The sequence below is a fragment of the Papilio machaon genome, chromosome 22 (assembly GCF_912999745.1).
Source record: "Papilio machaon chromosome 22, ilPapMach1.1, whole genome shotgun sequence".
Lineage (NCBI taxonomy): Eukaryota > Metazoa > Arthropoda > Insecta > Lepidoptera > Papilionidae > Papilio > Papilio machaon.
Genome location: NC_060007.1, coordinates 456,157 through 474,783, shown reverse-complemented (window position 1 = coordinate 474,783; position 18,627 = coordinate 456,157). Strand labels below are relative to the sequence as shown.

Below are 18,627 nucleotides of genomic sequence, written 5' to 3'. Positions count from 1 at the left end.
CAAAAATCTCTATACAAATTATATCGTCATCGCTGTAATTATCTTTGACAAAAGAGAAATAACAATATGTTTTAAACGCAGATTTATATCTCAAAAACCCACGGTTAGTCGTTAATTATAATTCGAGAACCCTATCATTGTTATTGCATATTAAGAAATTATCAATAACTGATTAGATGAAATATAACATAGCGATATCGAATTGTTGATAAAGATGTCCAATTTCATGGAATATGTCGATAAATCCGACACTCACTTTTTTATCGATAATCTATATATATAAAAGAAAGTTGTGTTAGTTACACCATTTATAACTCAAGAACGGCTGAATCGATTTGACTGAAAATTGGTGGGCAGGTAGCTTAGAACCAGGAAACGGACATAGGATAATTTTTACCTCGTTTTCTATTTTTTTTTATTCCGCGCGGACGAAGTCGCGGGTAAAAGCTAGTTTTTAATAATTAAGGAAAAGTGAAAGAGATGAAATGTACTAATATATCTGTGTGTCAATGGATGGCGCTGTATAAAGAATTAGTAAACTTCATGTAATGAATTTAAGAATTGTGATTCCATTAATTTGTAATTTTTTATATCTCGATACAATAAATACTCGAACAACACTATAGACAATTTAGTGAGGGTCTACGTTATATCGGCGTAAATTCAAACCTCATAAACGCAATATAATCGCGATAGCGGCTCATCAAACGATAATGAATTCTCATATCATTTTTATTTATTATTTAATTCATATTTTATGATGACATATTGTAGGTAGGTTGCATGAAACTACACCAAAATTGATAATCTTACTAATATAAATGCGAAAGGTTAAATCGACGTTATCACGTAACTCCGGAATGCTTAATCTGTCACTGTCTGGAATAGCACATACACTACACAGTTGTCTTTAGTTTCATTTCACGTGCAACGAAGTCGCGGGCTTCTTCTAGTCTATCTTAGTAATATGCCTGGTTTACAATACGCCAGCGCAATAAGCCAGTAGAGTTCGAAATCAACTCATACAACTGACGTAATGTAGACAGACACCTACTGAACCCAGTAAACCAGCCAGTTCGATAACTGTGACAGCGTTCTACTTTTTCTACATTCCGACGCAACTGGCATAATGTAGACGGCATTTTAGATATACTCGTAATATATCAACGTAATGTAGTCAACTAAAAGGGTGTTTGGGGTCTAAATAAAATGCCCTATTTGATTGATTTAATTAAATTGATGTAATTAAAAATACTCGTTTGTTTAAAAAATAATAACAACTTTATTTAGAACGAAAATATTTACAGTATAAGTATGTGTAATTTGTACATCAATCACGAAATAGTATTTACAAATAAATGTATGATTAATATTTGATAAATTCATTATCAAAATTATATCCAATTAATGTAGAATTGGTAAGATATTTAAGAGTTTTAACAAATTTTTTATAACATTCGTTCTTTGCGTAAAAAAATCCAAAGATTTAAAATAATGAATAACGATTTATTTTATAATTAATATTAAATATTATAGAAAAATAATTGACATTATCAGATTAATCCAAATAAATATTCGAAGCCAACTTACTATTTAATGAAAATGATTTCATAAAAGCAGCAATATATCGTGCTTCATACTAAAGCGCATGATTTATGTTTCATTTGAAAAATTCAGTTAGAAAAGAATTAATTAAATTAGTTGAGCGTTATTTTATTTATTTTTATATTTGTCAGCGGGATTGGGAATAAAGATCATATATGTTCAATCTGAATTTAGTTTAAGATTGAGTTCAAATTGTTGTGCGACACCGCACGGACAACCGCGACAATGTACCTTCCCGCGCACCTAAAGTTCTACAAATCTACATAGCATCAGTTGTTCCACGCAGTTTGAGGCGTAAATATGAACGAAAAATAGTTTGCGAAATAAAGATTGTCTTGCTTATAATGTGCACTACGAACGGTATCCCGCGGCCATGAGAACTAACACTAACTGGATACATTATACTAGGAATACTAAGTTGAGACGTTTCGCAACCGCACGTATATGTTTCTTGAGGTAGTCCTGTGTGGGTGGCATGTCTCTATCCGAAAAGCCTCGGGCCGAAGAGTCGAGGGTCTGCGCGGTCGATGGGCGCGAGATGCGCGGTACGGGCTGGTGTTCCGTGGTGATAGATCCACTTCTTTCCCGCGTCTTTGCCTTCAATGTGGTGGTTCTCTTTTCCATGGCGTCCGTGGTTGTCATGTCCGCCTGATGATTTATGGCCCTACAAGTATTGTTATGAACATTTTATGAACATCAATTATTACATTTTTTAATCAATAATTAAACTGACTGCTACTCGGAGATGCACCATAAGAAGTAGAAGAATAATGAATGAAAGAAGAATTAACGCGGGAAAAGTTCGATAGAAAAAGAAGGTATAATTTTTCTCTCGTCTCCACTATTTGTAACTTATAAAAAAGCTATAATGTCTATGGATGGTGATGTCTTGACATCAGATGAACAAATATTCATCTTTAAAAAATGTACTGATTCAATTACGACTATCATTTTTTATTATACTAGTGTATGTTTGTTAGTTAATATAATTATTTGAAGTATATTTGTACCTTGTTGTAATGTCCAAACCCGCCTTTGCTGTAGTGGCCCGTGTCACCTTTCGTGTGCCCTTCGTGACCACTTTCGAGGTTTTCTTTTTTGAAGTTGCCGCCCTGGGAAAAGACAACAAAAATAATATTAAAAATTATATACTCATGCTGTTAATTATATAAAGAATATTATAACGAGCAGTATTTGAACGAAAAAATTAGTGACAGGAAATAAATAACAAAATTATTAGGTAATTTCAACATCACGCAAGAACAAATTTCCTAGTTACCAACTACGTGAGTAAAAGGATTTCGTTACATTTGACATAGTTTAGAAGTCTAGACATTAAGTAACTTTATATGTCTACTTGAATGTACAAAGTTACGACAAACTAAACAAAAACATCTTGAAGAAATACAATACAATTCATTGGTTTTAGTATTTAATTCTGAACATTGAAATTTCGTAAATTTTGTGAATCAATAATTTTCAAACATTTGACTATTTGGCAAATTGACAAATTATCATGTACAAAATTTGTACAAAAATTTGTGCAGCGCCCCTATCGGACACATAGTACACTAAAATGTTATACTAATTTTGCCATAATTGACGTTGACGATACGAAGGCGCTTGTCGCAAATATTCGTGCTAGACCCACTGGTTACGCAAGCAATTTTGTAAAAAATCTGAAAAGGAGTATGTCAATGGTGCAAGGCTGAGATGTGAAATCATTGACCTTAATGTCACAAACGTGATATTAAAAAAGGTATTTTGTAAAAATACTTAGTAAGACAGATAACATATTTTTTTTTGGAAGAAATAATGAAATAATTCTACGTCCTTAATTGTAAATTAAATTCTAACCTTCGCGTGACTCTTCTCGTCGTGATGGCCGCCATGGTTCTCTTCCTCATCGAAGTCACCATCCTCTTCGAAGAATTCAACGTTCTTTTCATATTCCTCTTTCTTGTGGATATCGTGGCTGCCTTTTGTGCTGTGTCCTTTTGAATGTTTGCCGGACTCTTCGTACTAAAAATAAAAATATAACACGTGAGCACTATTGATACTATTTGAGAAGCCTACTCTGTCTGTTTATTTCAGTATATAAATAAGAAATGCTTTAAAATATAGTCTTGAACTGATAATGTATTCATAAATTCCAGTAAACGGGTCAAGAAATTATTTTTCACAAATTAAAACGATATTAAAATAAATATTAAGACATAATCAAACATAATTTGGAATAAAATTAATTGTGATCAAAGCAAAAATGATCAAAGAATACGATTTTGAATTTATCAAAAATTCTAATGTTGCTGTTGTCAGTTACTGAATAACAGAAGTAAGATTGTAACCTTAGCGTGCTTCTTGCCGTGCTCCTCGTGGTGATGGTGACCGTAGTGCTGGGATTCGTCGTGGAGGTCCTTGTCGAAGCCGCCGTGGTCGTCGTATTTGCCGACATGGTTCTCGCGGTCGTGGTAGCCCTTCTTCGTCTTTGTATCTTCGTGTTTCCCCTATAACATTTAGATATTCAAATTTAGAATCCATTTTAATATTACACTAAAATGTAAACTGATTAATTAATTAATCAACTGATTAAGTTATTAATTTACTGATTAAATGATTTATTAATTGATTGGTTAATTAATTAATTTTAATATCGTAAGCACATTGTAATTTATATTTTCTTAACCACAACACATACATACAAATAATACAAACATGTTATTAATTACATAGTTTTTAAATTTTAAAGTATGAGAGCTAGAAAAGGAAAACAACATAATGAAAATCCTGATACACTTATTTAAAATTATTCTTACAGTGCAACAAATTCCGTTAAAAGACTTACATGTACTTTTTTATTCTTGTTTACGGCAGAAAGATGGGATTCTTACGACGTACGTGTAAGAGTACTATAAAAAAACTTGCTTAAACTTGAACTTAAACTTAACTTTTGCTTAAACTTGCTTGTTGAAAAGTCAAACGCTAATCTTTTTTAATAAGAGTTACTTTTCCCTGTATCCCCTTCCCGTCGCCAAATTCAAAGTCTTTACCATATTACGCATCAATTACTTACTATCTAATATAGAGTAATACAATAAGTGATTATTAACTAAATTTACTAAGTTACGAAACAACCGAATACGGCGCTCGTACGGTTTCATTAAGTTAGTTTCAACGTAGTTTCTATAGAAACGTCAAAAGCCATTTTATAATTGCAAAACTTTTGCACCGATTACAAAAAGGCAACGCGACTTGACGCTCTCAGCGTTATTCGTATTTGAATTTATCACCTGGTAATATACCTAACCTCAAGATTTTCACTAAGATTAGACTAGACTTCATAGTGTGCTAGTATTATAAAACGCAAGTGCCTAAAGGCAGAGAGATACTAAGCTCACACTTCTCTGTAGACAACAGTAGTGAAATTTTTTTTTTTTTATCTAAATCTATCTATCTATCTATCTTTCATAAGAATACAGTGCAGATAAAAATAAGCAAGCTATTTTATTAAAAAGTTAAATAAAAAAATAACGTCAAATATAGCATTAATACTTGATAACTGCGCCACATTGAAGCAGTGTGAAATTCTGCCTTGACATTCTCATTCACTCATTGTTGAACTGTTGTTTAATTAAAACGACTGTACTGTGAGCTCGCTAACCGCACCACAATCACAGCAGCCTAATTTACTTGTAAACTTCGTCTATTGAACCCTTAGACTATAAAGTAACGGACTCGACAAGCGTTTATTGAGTACAACGCCAGCTCTATGCCGTTATATGTTGACATATCGTGATCATATTATGATGTCACTCACGTAAAATTGAAACTTCTTTATGAACGCATACTGAATCAAAAATAAACACAAACAAAACCACCACGCAATCAAGCAAGTGTATAACTTATTGTTTTTTTTTAAAGAGGGGATTGCGCGCAGTTTACAGGTCCCGTCATTTAAAAGTCAAAGTATTTACCATCCCCTAAAGTCTCTTACCGCAAAATTTCTTTTCCAATTTATTATTTAAAAATGAAATCTTACGCATTTCATATTTTAACATCTTTTATTATACAATTACAAAATTTTTACGCGTAAAGTTTGGAAAGAACATTAATAATTTAAAAGCTGCGTACCTTTCACGAAATGCAGAATATTTAGGTTTATATATATTTCTTTGTGGGCCTAGGAATGGTAACTTTTTTAACTTTCGTTTGAGTGAAGTAGAATATTTATGCATAAAAAGATAAAAGAAATTATAATAACTAACTAAAAATAACTTTTAAGAGAAATATTAATAAGTTACTCACTTGCTATGCATCCATTTTGTAATGTTAAGATTTTATTAAAGTTTTAACGACAAAATAATATTTGTACATATCATAAATGTTTTAAATTAAGAAAGCATTTCAATGTGACATTGTACAAAATCATACAAAAACAATAACGTGATGTGATTTCATCAACATGTCGATTGTTTGATAATACGATTACGTTATTGTATTAATGAGATGTTGGTGCTTTTGACCAAATATTTGATCAAATGTTGGCAGATTGGCCATGGTTTGCTTGCGAGTTATGTTACGTCAGCAACATATGATGTCATATCTCGTCATTTTATTGTTTTCATGCTATAATTTCACGGATTAGCAGATATATATTTATATTATGAATTTTATGAAATATCACAAACTGCAATAATTAAATTGAGTCAAAAGCGTGTTGCATTGAAAGAAAGTTTACAATAGTTGAATAGGTCAGCTAAGAAAGCGGGTGTTGAAAGAAAGCGTTCATAATGGAGGTTAAATTTAGTTCCATTACACACTTGGAACAGTATTAACTGCGGTTAATTGTGTAACCGACAATTATACAACTGGTTTCTTTAGTTAACATCTTTAATATTTATTTATAATACGTTGTTAACTTTGAAATTAGAACTAAGTCCCACAAAACTGTTTAAAATAAAAGTAAATTAAATTAAATAAAGTTAAGTATTGGTCTTTAAAGTTTAAGAGGAATTAACAATTTGATTTAATAATTGTCATACATCAAAAATTATTGAAAATCATTGTTATTCAGATCGAATAACAAAAAAAAATCATAAGTAAGACAATGACGACACGAGTTTAGATGACTTTCTAATTATTAATCAGTAGCTTAATACTAATTAATAACGTAATTAATTAATAATATAAGAAAGTTTTAACACATAAAGTTAACATGTTGTATAGAATAGCGTATATTTGAAGTTAATATTAGTTACGGACAGTCAAACCTTACCAATATTGTAATATAAATACCAGTGAAGCAGATGTGAGAAATTTCCTCTCCGCAAGCCTGCACACTCGTGCGGAGTAACCACCTTTTTGAATATCCTCAGTTAATGTAATCGTTATTATATTTTACTTATAAAAATAATAGTGTTAGCTATAAATAAAACCTAAAATACAGATCAATATATATAACCATATTAGCATTTGCCTGCGACTCCGTCCGCGCGGAATTAAAAAATAAACTTAATAAGTAGCCTTTGTGTTCTTATAGGCTATGTTGTACATCTGTGACAAATTTCATTAAGATCCGTTGAGCCGTTCCGGAGATACCTTCAAACAAACATCCATCCATCTAAATATTTGCATTTATAATATTAGTAAGATTATATATGAGCAATCTCGTAAAACTATTGCTTAGTAAACGGCCTAATTTTGGGCCGTTAATTTAATATAATTCGTATCAGTTCCTAACGTTCTTTATATTTCTTATTAAATTAAAAAATGCTACTCATTCGAGAACAATACCAAGATCCAGTGACGTCACAACGTTCGCCAAACTATATTTGAATATTCGATAGGTAATTTTCGTGGAACACATTCTAGATTTTAAAATTGACTTTCATAGTAGATATATAAAACTGTGGGGGTGCTAGAGGTGACGAAGGAACGCGGGCGGTCGCTCATTTTGATTAAAGTAAAATGAACGTGTTATGGAAAGCTTTGAATAACGAAATTAATAGAGGCGGCACTTTTCACTTGAATCACATTGACCTATGAAACTGTCTATATTAATATCGTATCTTTATTATATATGTAGTTTGTATATTATATTTATGAACAATTAATCAAAATGCTTGATGAATTGGACTTTATACTATTGCTTAGAGGTCAAATACAATTTTGTTTTAAGTCGCAAATTAACTTGATGATATTAGAATATAAATTAGCTTAAAAACATTATTGTGTTCGGATTTCTATAGTAAGTTTAAATATATGCTTTGAATTATGAATTTCTTCTTAAAATATTATCCCAAAACTTTTAATATATTTATGCGCATTATGCCTCGTCTATTATTTCGTAGATCTTAAGCAACAGGCTGACACGCGGGAGCTATAACGAAAGGGTTAATGTATGAATTACGGCTTCAATTATGCATTTTAATATTTGTCTCTCGAACCGCGAGTCCTGATAAAAAAATTAACCTTATTAAAACTTTATTACAATAACTTTTTGAATTATGTTAACTTTCTATTTTTCCTTTTTTATTTTTTTAATTAGATGGTGAACGAGGTATGGATAGAATAATTTATTTTTCAATCAAATATTTATTTAAAACTAGCATTTACCCGCGACTCCGTCCGCGCGCATTTAAAAAAACTTAATAGCGGTATGAAAAATAGATGTTAGCCGATTCTCAAACCTTACTCAATATGCTCACAAAATTTCATGAGAATCGGTCAAGCCGTTTCGGAGGAGTACGGGAATGAACATTGTGACACGAGAATTTTATATATAAGATTATGTTGATCGTGTTTCGTTAATCCCTGTCTCTATTTAATTATTTTTATTTGTTTCATATTAATTAGAAATTAAAATATTATATTAAAAAATCTTACCTCGTATGCCTTTTTCCCATTCTCACCGTGTTCCTCTTCATGTGAGGAGTGATGTTCCCTGCCGCTACCTGTACATGCACAAGTTAATTATTACTATTAGAGTGGGTTTCTGTGGTGATATTTAAGATAATGGACATGGATGAAAATATGTTTTAATTGAAGATTTTGGTTTCAAAAACCAATGGTTAATCTACTTTAGTACTTTATGCTATTAATTAATAATTAGTCTTATTAATTTATAATCAGTTTTAAAGAGATTATTAATTTCTTTTAACTAACAATAAATTACTGTAGAATCAAACAAATATTAGAAAAGAAAATTTCTAAATGTGTTTATATTGTTACTTATATTAAAATCTAGTTCAGAACTATTAAATAATAATCTAGTTTTATTTGTTCGGCGTCTTCAAGACTGATAGGGGTAAGTTGTATCAATCGGTTACGCAATCACAAATACTGCATCCATGATTTGTGTACATTTGTTAAAAACAAATCGTGTGATTTGTTTGTAATATAGGTCAAACTTTATTATTAACAAATAAAGATCATGACTGAAATAAGGTGAGATTTAGATGGTGAAAAACTGGTGCGCTTACCCTAAAGGAGTATCACTAAAGATGATTATTAATTTTTTCTTTTTTCCCTTTTTCCATAACTTTCTATTCTATTTCATAATACATGTTTCAAAGACCATATAGAACCTTTAATTTAATTATGAGCCTAATAGTTATTAGAGGTCGAACATGTTTACAAACGGAATAAATAAACACTCTTTACTTGTTCGCAAAAGCAAAAGCATGGCTTTTCCCATAGGATTATGTAAAGGTAAATCTTTGACATTTAACATTGAAAATACTTCCTTTTTATATTAAGTTGGGAGCATGTTTGTGTGAGAGTTTGGGTTAGATTTATTGTTAATTTTTAAATGCATTTAATGGACATTTTATTCCTACAAATAATATGTTACATGCGGACTCTAACTTCCGTCTGCTAATCTCTTTCTATTTGCTGAGTTGAAAGGCATTGCATTTGAATTTGTTCAAGAAAAGAAATGCGTCTGTGATTTTATCCCATACTTGTCAACTCGTTTGCACACAAGTGTTTAGAGAAAGGAAAATTTGCAATGTTCTCTATTTTCTAATATAACAATAAACTTGGTCAGTTTACATTCAGCCTAGGCGTAATATAAATCTTAAGTAAGTTGTAATAGGAACGAATCATACACAATTGGATGCTAAGTAAACTAGTAGATTGTTAAATAAAAATGAAAACAAAAAAACATCTCACCTATTTCATCAATTTCATAATCAAACAAAAACAACTGCCAATAGGTCCCAGAGTTCAGGAACTTAAATTAGTGTCTATTTCCAATAAGAAGCTAGTCGACGGTATCCGTTACTTATAGCGGGAATGCATCCCATTTCCACTGGTGGCGTTGTGACTGCCTTACAAAATCCGCATGCGGTCAAAGTCGTGCGGATACCATCTCAGTGGAAATAGACTATAACCGTAACCAATAATTTATTTCGGCGTCAATGATCCATGACTATGAAGTATTTGTTTATGACAGTTGAACGAAATTCGATCTGAGTTGTTTGACTTTAACTATTTTTGTGAGAAAAAAATCAACAGTCTAACGCAGTGGTTGAGTGGTTGTGAAATAGGGATGCGAGGTTCGATTCTCAACGCTTTTATCATAAAAAATATCAAATTAAAGTCCAAATTCACAGTTACGGTATGTTATAGACAATTTTAGTTAAAATATTAAAATTTATCATCTTATATACAATATTATATTAATTCATCAATATTACATAGCTTTTGACCGCGACTTCGTCTGCACGGAATTAAAAAAAAAACTTTATGAGTAGCCTTTTTGTACTTCCAGGCTATATATCTATTTCATCGATAAAAAGCCGACATCCGTTGAGCCGTTTTGAAGATACCCTCAAAACAAACATATGTACATCCATCCATCTAAATATTCGCATTTATAATATTAGTAAGATTATTATTTTAATTCATTGAACATCTCTCGCTGAAAGTGGTTCACACAAGTTCGTTAACCTCTTGACAAATTCAATTGCATTTAAACCGCAAATTCCTTTACTTAGACAGTTCTGAATAAATATTATTAATGAATAGTAATTCGTTTAAAATCACGTAAAATATTAAATTTAAAGATTGCAAAAATATTTTGTGATATTTATCAATTCATTATGGGACAGAAAGTCGTAAATAATTTGATAGGCGGAAATCCAAAATGTTCCATGTGTCCAGGCTTTCTTCCTCAACTAAAAAAATAATTCTTGATTCTGTCTACCTTATTTGTATAGAAGTTGTGAGAGTGTCTGTATCGCATTTAAATTGCACCATCACTTTTGTGAAACATCCAAATCTCAGTTCCGTATTATCCGTGAAGGTTACTTAAAGCAATATCAATTTCCAGTTCTCACAAAAATTTTGTAATATGCAAAAATCCGTAACAAATCTATTTCAGTAGTCATTGACTGTTGTTATGGCAAGTTCTAACGTTTTTACGGTGAAGGAAAACATCGTGATGCTGCACATATCTGAGAAGAAATTCAAAGATATGTGTGAAGTCAACCCGCACTTGACCAGCGTTGACTATGGCCTAGTTACCCCTAAGGTAGGGTAGGTTCTGAGCCCCTCGGTCGGCAGCTGATGATGATGGCAAGTTTTTGTTTATCTCTTGCGACGAACCTGGAGATATATATGGAGAACTGACTACCAACTTTCGCTAGTCGGAGAGGCACCTTAAGAAGAAGAATGCAAGATTCTCATGAATTGGAGTTTCTCTTCTTTATATGTTATTAAAAAGATATGCAATATTGTTTTGGCATTCAGTTCAAAACAACTCAAACCCCCAACTTGAGGGGTAGACAGAGAATACAGTCTTCCATTTGCTTTAAATTTAATCATTTTATTAATATGTAAAGCGAATTTTTGTACTCCTTTGAAGGAACTGACGAACTTGATATTTGACACATTTAATGTGTGGAAGAACTCTAGTTATTTAAATTAAAAAAATAATTATTAATAATTTACTTTGATTATGAATTATGGTGCAATTTCGATTATTGTGTGACCACTGGTGCTAATAGTTATACCGAAAATAAATGCACGCGAAGCCGCAACAGATTATAAATATGAAAATATTTTTATAATATCTTTATATGTAAACTGTGCCAATCTATTTAATCTAGCCATAGATAAGACGGATGTAGGTTCCCACCTTTGTTTAGATGGTTTACTTATACAATTTCTGAGAAAATCAAACCATAAACTTCTATATTCTTTTAGAATGTTTTTAAAATACAGACGTATAAATACAACAATGATTATTAATAACATAGAAATCTAAACATCCCATAATTATGTTCATAATACTTGTTACATAGTGCACAATTGTTCTACTGGGAGTAAAATTAGCCCAACTTATAACGAAGATATTTTACAGTTGTATCAAACTGTTCCAGACAAGATGACAAATAAGATGGGATCTGGAAGTGTATTTGACAAAGGAGAGATATATAAGAAAGGGAAATGGATCCTGTTCATCCTTCCTTCTGCCCATTAATGATAGGCAACGGATCTGCTATTTATGGTCTACGGCAGGCTCAAATGATTTTGGCGCTTGATTGTTTACCACCTTCTGATATGAAAAGACATACTGAATTTACTAAAAAACTAGCTGTCGCCCGCAAGTCCGTCACCGCGCGAAATTAAAAAAAAAACATAATAAGTAGCCTATGTGTTCTTCCAGATTATGATCTACGAGGGCTGATTGATAAGTATCCGGAATGAAGAGGAGAAAAAAGAGATATTTGAATAAATTTAATTTATTTTTCTACATATGTTCCTCCTAGCTCAATACACTTAGACCAACGCTTCTCCAGGGCTATTATTCCATTTTTATAAAAAAAACTGTCAAGTCCTTCAAAATAGCCATTAACGGCGTCAATCACTTCAGTGTTGGACGAAAATTTCTGTCCTCCTAGCCATTTTTTCAAATTTGGGAACAGATGGAAGTCGCTGGGGGCCAAATCTGGCGAACATGGTGGGTGGGGCAGTAATTCAAGGCGTAACTCTTTAATTTTTGCCATCGCAACTTTTGCAGTGTGGACCGGTGCATTATCGTGGTGGAACAATATTTTTTTCCTATTCAAGTGGGGTCTTTCTTGTTTCACTGCGTTACTCAACTTTTGCAACAAGTTTGCATAGTAAGGGCCATTTATTGTTTTTCCCTTTTCAAGGTAATCCACATAGATGACACCTCTAGCACCCCAAAATACGGTTGCCATAACCTTGCCTGCCGATAATGTCGTTTTCGCCTTCTTTGGTGCGGGTTCGCCGCTTTTAGTCCACTGTTTAGACTGCTCTTTGGTCTCCGGCGTGTAGTGGTGGATCCAGGACTCATCAACTGTTATAAATCGACGAAGAAATTCATTGGGATTCCGTCTAAAAAGTTCCAAACACTCCTTTGAAACATTCACTCTTTGTTTCTTTTGCTCGTCGTTCAAAAGCCGCGGCACCCATCTCGCACAAAGCTTTTTCATAGATAAATGCTCATATAATATGTTCAAAACGCGTTCAGATGAGATGTTCACAATTTGGGCTATCTCCCTGAGTTTTAATCGACTGTCTTCTAATACGATATTTTTTATTTTACTGACCATTTATGGGGTAGTTACCTCATTTAGTCTTCCGCTACGGGGAGCGTCATTGCAGCTCGTTCGTCCTCGTTTGAATTCTGCCACCCAAGAGTGGATAGTGCTAAATGAAGGTGAAGAATCCCCTAACACACTATTCAACTTAGTTTGAATCTGGGTCGCCGATTTCCCTTTTAAAACATAGAACTTTATGACGGCACGAACCTCCGTTTTCTCCACTTTCATGAAAATGAAAACTGTCTCACTATAAAGCTGAATATTTTTTAAACAAATAATTATTATTTCCCAAAATTACATGTATTGAGATCGTAAAAGACTGCAAATTACGTTTCTAGTAAAAAAAAATGTTATTTCTTTTTTTTTAATTGTCGTTTCAGATTCTTTTCAACCAGCCCTAGTACATCTATGCCAAATTTCATTGAGATACATTGAGGCGTTCTGGAGATACCTTCAAAAATCCATCCATCTAAACATTCGCACTTATAATATTAGTAAGAAGTAAGATGAACAAAATAACGTCAAGTGTCTATCTAAATAATAGTGAATTATTGTCATTGTCTAGGCAGCTATAAAAGAATCAGATTATTTTCAATAGTCTTATTTCAATTCCTATATGAAGCAATCACGCATAGAAATGGAGCCGATCTTACGTTATTTTAAATATCTCAAAAGAAACGCATTTGGTAAATTATCATCATCTTCCTGGCCTCACTCACGTGGGGTCGGCGCACAAGGTTTTAAAAGCCTTAAAGTTTTGGCTTAATTTTTTACAGCCGGCCGCCTGCCTGTCACCAACCTTACTTGGGGAGACATTGTTAAAATTAATTAATAATAAACAAAATATTTATAGGTAAACCATTCAAAATCACTAATAATAAACATGACTAATTCAACATTATAAATACAACAAAATTTTAGGCTCTTTAGGCCACGCAGGTGGTAAATCTATATATGTAAAAGAAAGTCGTGTTAGTTACACTATTTATAACTCAAGATCGGTCGAACTGATTTAGCTGAAAATTGACGGGGAGGTAACTTAGAACTAGAAGACGGACATGGGAACTTTTTTATCTCGTGTGCATTTTTTTTCCGCGCGGACGGAGTCGCGGGTAAAAGCTAGTATCAACATAATTTATAGATAAGTTTATTATGATAGGAAAATATTTATATGGTAATAAAAACATTAGAAAAATAACAATTTAGTAAAACAACTAGTAACATACAATATAATATACACAGAACATAGAAATATATCTATTGATCTCATCAATTTACACAAAAAGTCAATGTAGTAGAAAATGAAGGACAAAGCTACCAGATCATAGGGGGATCAGATTGATAAAAATCTTAAAGAAATTTCAAGTAGAATCTTTTTAGCTTTATGTTATAGTTGTTCAAGTTCGAAACAAAGAAAAGTTTAATTAAAAACCTGCCTTTTTTAATTAATGAAAGACTTAAATGATTGTGTATTATAATAATTACTTAGGCTTGACCTCTTGTTGTGCTAGGATGTGGTTAACGATAATAGTCGAATATCGGGAATCGAACACACCACATCATATGTCCATTGTACTCTTAACCATTAAGCTATTGGATTGGATCTAATGTTAAGTGAAAAACACAACCAGTTATATTTTGGGATTCACGACTTTTTGTGAAATACGTACAGTTTGTCTTTTTTATATTAAAAAGTGGCAAAGTGGCTCCTTGAATTCGCCGAAATAGCGAATGACCGCTGCCCACAGACATCCGACACTTTAATCAATAGAGAAGGGCAACGCACAGAATGTGGAAATTTCTCCTTCCTACGCATCCCCTTCTTCGCTAAATTCACTTCCCCTTCCCATTATTTCTTTATGAGAATAGGTTAGGAAGGGTAAGAGTACTAAATTTGGGCCTCCGGCACCACTCTCATCAGACTGTATGCGGAATTGCTTCCATTTGCGACCTGTCTTCTGTATGGTCGTTGCATTTCAGGGAACGAGCCGATCAATTCGTGCAACCGATGTTGCTGGCGTCTACCACTATGAACATATCTATCAAGGATAATATCAAAAGTTTCGTAGCAACACTCGACACATTCGATAACATCGATTACAATATAACTACGTGATTTGTTAATGCATATTGGATGTTATATGTCAAGCTATCAACACTCGTAATGAATGATTTGATATTTGTAATACAAATGTATTCGATTATTCAGCAAATTTTACATAGAACTGTTTATATTTAATAATATATGGCATATTTTAACCAATCAACTTGTGTTCAAGGAGATTTTACATATTTTTTGTGAAATGGCATTAAGAAAAAGGAAGAATTTAAAATATAGAAAAAAGAACACATTCTTAATGACATTGTATTTTTAGTTGTCTTTTCTATTCATGTTTTTAATATACGCTTCTACAAAAAGTTAATTTTATTTTAAATGTATGTGATAAATGATAAATACCTTTAAAATAAAATTAACTTTTTGTAGAAGCGTATATTGAAAAACGTGAATAGAAAAGACAACTAATAAATGATGTTTCTAAAGAAAACAATGGTTATTGTGAGAAAACTATAACAGATAGATATATGCTATCGCGGACTTTTATTTAGCACATTTAAAGAGATGCATTTCGTCATTTTTATGTAGGTCCTATAGTTTAGCCTACGTAAGCGCTGAAAGCAAAAATGCCCCTATTTTTCGCGACGAATTTTGAAGCAAAATTCAAAATCTAATAGTCTTCTAGTTTAAAAACAAATGTGGCAACATCAATAGGACCTAAGAAGAGATAGATGGACTGCGCGAAATGTGACTTAATTAAAAAGAGAATGACGACGTAAATGATCAAAGATTGATCAATTTGGTGGACAGAAACTGGCGTACCGACCCCACATAGAGCTAATAAGAACAGAGAGATGGTAAATATGCAATGTAGACACAAACGTGTACAAAAAAAAATTGTACTGTCGACCGTCTCTTTAGAGGACTGTTAATTGTTCAAAATGATTCACCCAAACGTTTATCTGAGTGGCAAAATTGAATGCATGTTTTGATTATATAATCCGCGACGCCTTGTTCATTATAAACATGACATAATCTGTATCGTAATCATTACGTAGTCAAGGAATCAGAGTTACAGAATATTCAACGACAAATGTACACAAAAAGATTAGCTTTGTTTTTTTTACGGGAACATAGCCTAACCACGATCCCGCCTGATGTGGTGATGTGGTCGAAAGAGATTGATTCCAGGAAATCTTTATTTTCAGAATATTCATAGTTATTTAGAGTTCATAAACATTTAAAATCCTTTATATATGTATAATGGTATGTAAAATCTAGTATCTTAGAGATGTTGAACAGATTACAAAGTACAATTCAATAAAGACCTAGGATAACCCTATTGTTTTTTAAGCTAACTATAGTACTTGTATTATTTCTATTTCTCATCAATAAATAAACAAATTCCTTGTCTTTTTACTAAAAGAAGTATCCCTTTATCTATATTCAAGACCAAAAACAGTACACAAAAGTTACTTTGATTACTTAATACGTTGGCGCAGCGATCCAAAGTTCTTCGTGGCTACCGCACGAGAGATTATCAAATAGTTGAATATATACTACAATTATATTTAATAAAATCATAAACAGTTACCTCTTTCGATTTCGTAGTTTTCAGGTTGTTTCTTTTCTTTCGCGTCTGTAGCTGAAGGGACGGGGTCAGTAACCGTAATAGTGCTCTCCGGCACCAGAGAGGCGCTGTGGGTGCTGTCTGCAGCCGATGGCACGGAGTCAGCTGCCGTAGTGTCAGTTTCAAAGGCAGTTGTTTCTGCATCTAAAGTCGTAATCGTCGTTGGAGTTGTCATCGTTATATGTGAAGTTGTCTGAGCCTCAGTCTGTGTTGTCTCTGGTGTTATGTCCTCCTGAAACCGACGACCCAACCTCTTTTTTGGAAAGAATAAAGTCGGTTCACCCTCCTTTGAATCTTTCTCCTCCGGCACTAATGATATTCTTACGCGACCCTTATCCTTCAGATTTGATGCAAGGTATCGCGAGGAGAACTTTTGTGATGACTCATCTTTCGCATTTTTATTCCGCTTGGGTTTACCTGTGGTCGGTTTCTCTTCGCTCTCCTCGTAATCTCTTATCAGGAACGCATTAGGATTTGAAAACAAGGAGAGCTTATTTATTCGTGGCGGTTGTTCCACTGGTTTGGGTTTTGGAGTCGTTACAACAGATTTCTTTGCGACTATTTTGTACTTATCTCTTACATCTAACATTTTTTCGTCGTATTCGTCATACTCGGAACTTCCTTTCCTCCATTCGGGTTCCTTTAGGGCGTATTTGTCATATTCCCGACGTGGAAATCGTTCCAAGTTTCTTTCCTGTTCGTCTTTAAATAATTCTTCTTCTTTGATTTTTTCAGATATTTGTCTTTGTTCTTCCGCGTGACGTTCCTTTAATTCATCGACGCTGTCTAAAATTTTGGCTTTCTTTGCCTCGGATTCACTTTGATCCAATTTTTCTTTGCTCGTTTTTTCTTTTTCTTCATAATCATAGTCATCGTCCTTTTTGGTATCTGTATTTAACACTTTGCTATCACTTGCGACCTCATGTTTTTCTTCCTTCACGTTGTCTAGTTCTTTCAACTCTTCGCTTTCTTTTTTGTTTTCACTACTTTTATCTTCTACACTTTCAAAGTTTATTTTATCTTCAGCTTGTACAGGATTCACTGTCTGTTTAGTTATTATATTTACTATTCCATCGATATCTGCCAGCTTCGCGGGATTAGGGTCAGAGGTCCCAGTAGCGGACCATTCTTTTTTATCAAAATAATCGTCACCACCTTCCTCTTTATCGTGATATTCATCTACGTCTTGATCGCCTTGGGATTTCAGCACAAAATTAGTTGGTAACGCCAATCTCTTTTTGGGCTTTTTCTTTACGACGTCAACGAACTCACCTAATTCGGCGCCGTGTTTATTCTTGAACGGGACCCAATCCGGAAACAAATCCCCACTGGCTTGACGCTTATTCACAATTCGTTTATCACTCGTAGAGCCAATGCTAAAGGAAGATGAATAAGTGAAAAGTAAAAATAGAAGATATGTAATGACCATTTCAGTGCTGAAAGAGTTCGAACTCCTCATGATGAGAACATTACTTATTGGTAAAGACACAGCGCAAGGTATTGCCGAGACGGGTTCGCGACGCGGACTGTAGCCATTCTTTAACCACTATTATTTATATTGTTTGTAAAACGAATCTCTCCGGTAGCCACGGACGAAAGAATAGAGTGGATCAATTTTAATTATTATGATTGAAAAACAACTTCACATTAAAAAACGCTTTTTACTGCTTTCTTTAGTTTGTATTTCGTATACTGTAAAGCTTGTATACTCAGTGAGTGATAATAAAATAATTAGAAAGATAAACCATTATAAAATTCTA

The 18,627-nt window shown here is 33.0% G+C and overlaps 1 protein-coding gene across 1 annotated transcript; it reads right to left on the bottom strand.

Moving 5' to 3' along the window:
* Window positions 1–1,845: 1,845 nt before the first annotated feature.
* Window positions 1,846–18,380, bottom strand: LOC106715122. Its single transcript, XM_014508346.2, has 6 exons — window positions 16,832–18,380; window positions 8,491–8,558; window positions 3,954–4,112; window positions 3,463–3,627; window positions 2,616–2,717; window positions 1,846–2,269 (listed from the first exon to the last, which is right to left on the bottom strand). Exons 1-6 carry the CDS (start codon window positions 18,324–18,326, stop codon window positions 2,087–2,089), a joined length of 2,172 nt encoding a protein of 723 aa, XP_014363832.2. The 5' UTR covers window positions 18,327–18,380; the 3' UTR covers window positions 1,846–2,086.
* Window positions 18,381–18,627: the final 247 nt, after the last annotated feature.